Raw genomic sequence first — 6,276 nt, forward strand, 5'->3', positions numbered from 1 at the left:
TCTTGCACTGTTCCTTCCGCCCAGAGGGCAGGTGAGATGCTGCATCCAAAGCTAAGGTCAATGTCATTACGTGGATCTCAAGGCGGGAGGGGGCCGCCCCCTGCATCTGAGGCTGGCCCCCTCCGCCTGTGTGCGTCATGTGCATTTTTCTCTCCTCCACCCTCCGAGAATGTTCTCAACGCTGTTGACTGGATACACTTCTTAAAAGATCGCTTCTTGGGGGTGACAGTACACGTGTTGTTTGACAGAACTTTTCTCATCGTAGCAGTGGAAGAAGCCGCACACTTTCCACGTTCAAACGTTTTCTACCGGTGTCGCCAAACTGGTCTACCCATGCAGCAGAGTGAAGACTCGTACAAGATATCCGTAAAATGCACACCGCGGTCTCAGGCTGCCTCGGTTTGCCTTGGGGCCACGGAGGGGAGAGGGCGTTTAACTCCACCAGCCCTCGGTTTTGCTATTTGAAACCGACCCCTCTATCTTTGTGTCTTTTAAAAGGATGTGTCTTTTTCTCTTTTCATGTGCAAACAGCGGAGTGGGGTAGCAAGTTTAGAATACCAAGGATGTTGAAGGGTGAGCACCTTCTCCCTTCTCGGCATAGCCCAAGTCAGACGGAGGCTGCGGTGGGTCTGCACTTTGCATTTTATGCACAGATCAGGGGAGTTGAACTCCATCTTGTTTATTAGCGCCCTGAGACAGCGGAATTCTGAGACGGTAGAATGGTTATTGGAGGTTGTGGTGATAGAAGAAAGATACTTTTTTTTAACATTCCTTCCATTTTTTTTTAAAAATCACTAAAAAACTACCGCGTCAGGAGAAAAATTCTGACCCTTCCCTGTCATTTCTGTACTGGTATTTTAGTTGCAGGGAATTTTTTCCATTAAAGAATTGTCCCCTCTCCCTCCCTACTAAAAGCAGTCCACCCGAATCTTACCATTTGGGGACTCTAGCACTTCATTCCCAGTTCGTGCTGCTGCTCACATTGAGCAGACCATCACGTAGTGAAGAAACGAACACAAGAAACCAAAGATTCGCCATATTCGGAAGACAGTTACATGCTTACCCACGGAAAGGTCTGTCAAAATTGCACGTGTGCTCCCCCTCGGTTGCAGTGAGCGGTGTCTGTTTGATATCCCATTCTCTCTTTTTTTTAATTTTTGTCAGCCAGAGTTTCATCCCAAGTATGTGCGTTAGTGGTGCTGTCTTTGAGAACGTCTCTTACGCCGTCACTTGTTCTGTTGTCCAGAATGCAGAACGATTACCTGCTTTTTCCCCCTCCCCCTCTAGTGGCAGATCTTTTTTGCCTGGTGAAGGATGGTTGTGGTTTAACAGTAAATATAATTTTTTTCAGTAGTTTGGCACAAGTTTTATCTAGCTGATATTGAGGGTAATAAAATCAGGAACAGGGGGGGAGGGGGGAGACTCGGTGTGGAAGGCAGCTTCAAATAATCGCAGCACCAGAGCCCTGAAAGTGAAAGAAAATGTCTTTAGTAGTGCTGGGGTGGATCCAAGCATCCTCCAAGGAATCTTCTGCCAGTCGAAGGCATCTCCCTTCCATGGAAGCTGGCAAAAGGCTTTTCAGGCTGTGGGAAGGCTTCAGGCTTGGAGTGGTGGGATGGGGGAAGGACCCACCCCTCTGTGAGGCCTTAAGTTTAAGCTCCATTGTACCTCCCTTTTACTTACTGCACAAACCTCATGCAGGCTCTTAGCAGGTAATGTGTGAATTGTGTTTTATTGTCTTCCTGTTCTGAAAAAAAAACCCAATAAAGCTACCACTGTTGTGATACATATTCTGTGTTGTCATTCCACTGTGAGATTTTGGGAAGTTGGTTGTAATGCCATCTTTTAATGGTAACGTTGGGTCAGTCTTGGTGTACTTAAACGTGCATGCTGTTTGGGATGTTTCTGAATAAATTGTAGATTTTGCAACTGTAAGAAGGAATTAAAATGGAGTTGGAACAAGCCACAATCAACAGAGATCCAAACAACAAGGGGAAAAGACTAGACTCACAGGAGTCCCAAATATACAAATTCCACTAGTAGAAAACACCATCAAAGATTGCCAAAACAATATATTAAACAATTATAAAGTTGGTGGTGTCACAACAACAACATCAGTGCATACTGTTAACTATAATAAGGCATAAGGTACAGTATTTCCTCCTTTGAAAATAAGACCTAAAGTCCACGTAGTCGGTGTAACTTAGGAGTCCACAGAGTCATAACATTTTCCAAACAGCCTTTGCAAAGACGCCCGTTCTAGATACTTGGAAGATGCATTTCCCTCGACTTCTTCAGTTTGCCGGCTGTGTAAGGGGAACCTGATTTCAGCAATTTCACTGACTGCATGGACTTTATGTCTTATCTTCAAAGGAGGAAATATTGCATCTTATGCCTTATTATAATTACGGTCAACAGGCAAGCATAAGATGGAGAATGGCCTATTTGTAGACCAGCGGAGACACATGAAATTTGTCCCGTTTTGCCCCGCCCGTCTGAGCCCTCAGATCTGCAAGAGTTCCTTCAGGTAGGAGTGGGCTTAGTACCAGCCTCAGTAAATCTGTTTGTTTGTGCTTTGATTGTACGTAGCCTCTCACTTCTTAGCCATAAGTTACAAAATTCCGGAGAGTATCAGAACAGCCTCCCCCAGTTCCCGGGGGCTTCCCTTGCGGAGGCTGGACGTTGTGCCACGCTTCCATTCAGAGGTTCCCTAAAAAAGAGTGCTCAGTTAGGTAACAGTGCTCTTAGAGGCAGGCCCCAGAGTTTCAGAAGTTTCATCCCTGTCCGTTAATAAAAAATACCTGCATCCTCCATCGAGACAAAGATGGTCCCCGGTACGAGACTCAAGCACTGAGTCAGCTCCACTTTCTAGAGAGGTCTCAAAATCGTGTCCTTATCTCTTTTGTGTGCAGAGCGCACACATGCTAGAAACGAAGTGGCACAGACTTGACGTCTGAAGGGACTCGCGTTTTCAAAACAGCCCCAAGACCCAGATCAGAAAAACCAGGGGAACTTCGTTCCCGTGAGGGAGTTCTCCATGGGGGGAAAAGAGCTCCAAATCCACCGTGTTTGGGAGATTACATTCCTGGGGTGTGTTCGTGAAGCTGCTTTTAAGTATCTGATGGGTAGAAAGCCAGGGTATAAACACTGGGAGTAAACAGTGCAAGAGAGTGCCCTCGTGGATGAGACCGGCACAGGAGTCATGGCCCTTCTCAGCACTGTGAATGGACGTTTAGGCCCGTGCGTGGAGGCAGTTCTTCAGTGGGGAGGGGCTCTTAAAAATGTTGCACCAATAGAACTCTCCCTCCCAGGACAGGAGCATTCTTGGTCATCCCATCTGCTGAGAAAGAAAAAAATGGACTTGCCATGAAATTGTTTCCTTGGTGGTGTTCATGGCGTTAGAACTGTTTGTCCCACCTGAGTTAAGAACATAAGAGAAGCCAGTGTTGGATCAGACCAATGGCCCATCCAGTCCAACACTCTGTGTCACACAGGGGCCAAAAATACCAGTGCCATCAGGAGGTCCAGCAGTGGGGCCAGGACACGAGAAGCCCTCCCACTGTTGCCCCCCCCCAGCACCAAGTACACAGAGCATCCCTTGCCCCAGACTGAGAGTTCCTACCTATACTTTGTGGTTAATAGCCACTGATGGACCTCTGCTCTTAACATAAGAACGTAAGAGAAGCCAATGTTGGATCAGGCCAATGGCCCATCCGGTCCAACACTCCGTGTCACACAGTGGCCAAAAAACACCAGGGACCATCAGGAGGTCCAGCAGTGGGGCCAGGACACGAGAAGCCCTCCCACTGTTGCCCCCCCCCAGCACCAAGTACACAGAGCATCCCTTGCCCCAGCCTGAGAGTCCCTATCTATACCTTGTGGCTCATAGCCACTGAGGGACCTCTGCTCCATATGCTTATCTAATTCCCTTTTGCAGCCGTCCATGCCTGTAGCCGCCGCCACCTCCTGTGGCAGTGAGTTCCATGTGTTAATCACTCTGGGTGAAGAAGTCCTTCCTTTTATCTTGTCTGAAGGTGGGATATTTCGCATTGGTATCATTGAGGTTAGGGACTCCCTCTGGACCCTTTCATGTCCTGAAGAGCCCTGTGGTGTTTTTTTTCTATGGCCTTTCTGATTCTGATACTCTAACATTGTTGATCGCTGACTTATGAAGAGTTTAGAGTTTTTAGCTTGCTGGTATGCATTTTGGGAACGAGGAAGAGAAGGAGACTCCTCCATTTGTGTTCTGTTTGACAAAGCTTTCCTGTAGGAACAGGTGGAGCTTTATTCCAAATAAACTGCTCTACCACCACCACCAAGAACAGAACTTCACAGCAAGTCCAATTTTTCTCATTACGTGTGCTCGTTAGCCAGAAATTACACCCCTTTTTCGTCTGCAGTTATTCCTGCTTTTCCAGGTATATGATTGGGTCCCACGTAGCTTTCCTTTGTCCCCGTCCCTCTCGCAGCCCCTTCTAATCCTGGGAAAGTCTTCATTGTTGAGGATGTGGGACCTGCAGGAGGTGGGACTGAACTCTGCAGATGGAAAAGGGAGGAGAGGGCAGTTTCGTCGACTTCCTCCTCCCCAATGCAGCCTCCAGACCTCTTTGGTTATTCACGTCTGCTGGTCCCACGTGCTGGAGAATCACTTTTCTCAGAACTGGGAAGGCCTGTTGAGGCTCAAGGGGTAGTTTTTAGTTATTGTGCTCACAGATTAAGGAGCCCAAGTTTACATTTGCTGCAGAGAGATAAATATTTTCACTTATCAAGATCGCTTTAGGAAACAGCAAGAGCTCAGTAGCACCTGAAAAACTAACACAGCCTGTGGTAGGGGAGGAGCTTTCATGAGTCACTGCTCACTTCTTCAGATAAAGCTAGAGTGTGAGTCCATCTGTCCTTATATCTTGGAGAGTTGAGTGATTCCAGATGCCGAATGACAATAGCAGGCATGATTGAACTAGGTGTGATATGCAAAGGGGTCGTAGGCATGGAGAAATCAATGGTAATGAGACAGGCAACCTAGATCTCGATTCAGTCCAGGAGGATGCATTGTCTTGAGCCTCATTATTTTGTTAGTCATGGTCTCCAAGCCGCGCAGTTGGCCAAGCCACATGGGCAAAGACATTCCTGAGCGTGGCTTGGGAAGAGCCTTAGAGAGGGGGGGTACCTGTAGCTCTCCAGGCTGCAGATAAATGTTACCCAGGAGGCTGTTGCAGCACCTGAATGCTGAATAGGCACAATTACCTGGGATTCTCTGCCCTTCCCAATAGCCATAACTCATTTATGTTTATCACCTTCTGCTCACTATCTCCCCAGTTCCATTTATATTTTTTATGAACATCCAACCCAAAATAGTCAAAACCCAACAGAGTTCTTCAGTAGGAGAGTTCTACGTTACCCTCTCACTGCCCCCACTATGAGTACAATATAGAAGAAGATACACCTACAAAGCCTCAGCGTGGGCTTCTGGAAGGCAGGCTAATATTCGCCCTGCTCAGGTGACCCATCCACATGTTAGCAGGCTATGGGGGAGGGACAGCAGAGGAAAACATCCTGTGCCCCCCTCCCCCTCAACCGCGATGGCCAGCTCTGGAGCACCGCGGCCACGTGTGGAGGAAGGGTCTATATATACGCTCCCATCCCATGATCTGCAACCTTTGGGAAGCATCAACATCTCTGCCCATGGGAAAGACCCATATGTGCGGAGACTTCTTCCACAGGTAGGTGGAACGGTCATGAGACAGCGACTGTGTAGCGGCTGGGGGGTGGCCCCAGCAGGCAGATGGGCCGTTTGTACGGGGCTTGAGCCAAAACCGAACCAGGGTAGGATGTCTCCTTCATGACTCTGTGGGCCACGGATTCCTCCAAAGGGGAGGACTCTGAAACATCTTCTGTGGTGACCATCAATGACCACCTTTCTTCTTGGGTCTCCTAGGTGATTCTCCCAGACCTGGCCGTCTTGAGGATAGCTGTTTACGATGATAACAACAAACTGATTGGCCAAAGGATATTGCCTCTGGATGGCCTTCAGGCAGGCTACCGACACATTTCCCTTCGGAACGAAGGCAACAAGCCCCTGTCTCTGCCTACCGTCTTCTGCAACATTGTGCTCAAAACATACGTGCCAGATGGTTTTGGAGGTAAAAGCAACTGAACTAGTACATAAGGATATAAGCAAAGCCCTGCTGGGCCAGACCAGGGAGGGTCCATCCAGTCCAGCCTCCCATCTCACACAGGGGCCAGCCAGTTCCTCTGGAGGGCCAGCAACAGGGCAGA

The 6,276-nt window shown here is 48.3% G+C and overlaps 1 protein-coding gene across 1 annotated transcript in view; it reads left to right on the top strand.

Annotated features, from left to right (window-relative positions):
* The window catches only part of PLCB4 (phospholipase C beta 4), a 221,014-nt gene that overhangs the window by 183,727 nt on the left and 31,011 nt on the right, over positions 1–6,276 (top strand). The window contains 1 exon segment of the mRNA XM_015427241.1: positions 5,936–6,140. Coding sequence (XP_015282727.1) covers positions 5,936–6,140 — 205 coding nt within the window.

The sequence above is a fragment of the Gekko japonicus genome, unplaced genomic scaffold (assembly GCF_001447785.1).
Source record: "Gekko japonicus isolate JY-2015 unplaced genomic scaffold, Gekko_japonicus_V1.1 scaffold1258, whole genome shotgun sequence".
NCBI classification, from domain to species: domain Eukaryota; kingdom Metazoa; phylum Chordata; class Lepidosauria; order Squamata; family Gekkonidae; genus Gekko; species Gekko japonicus.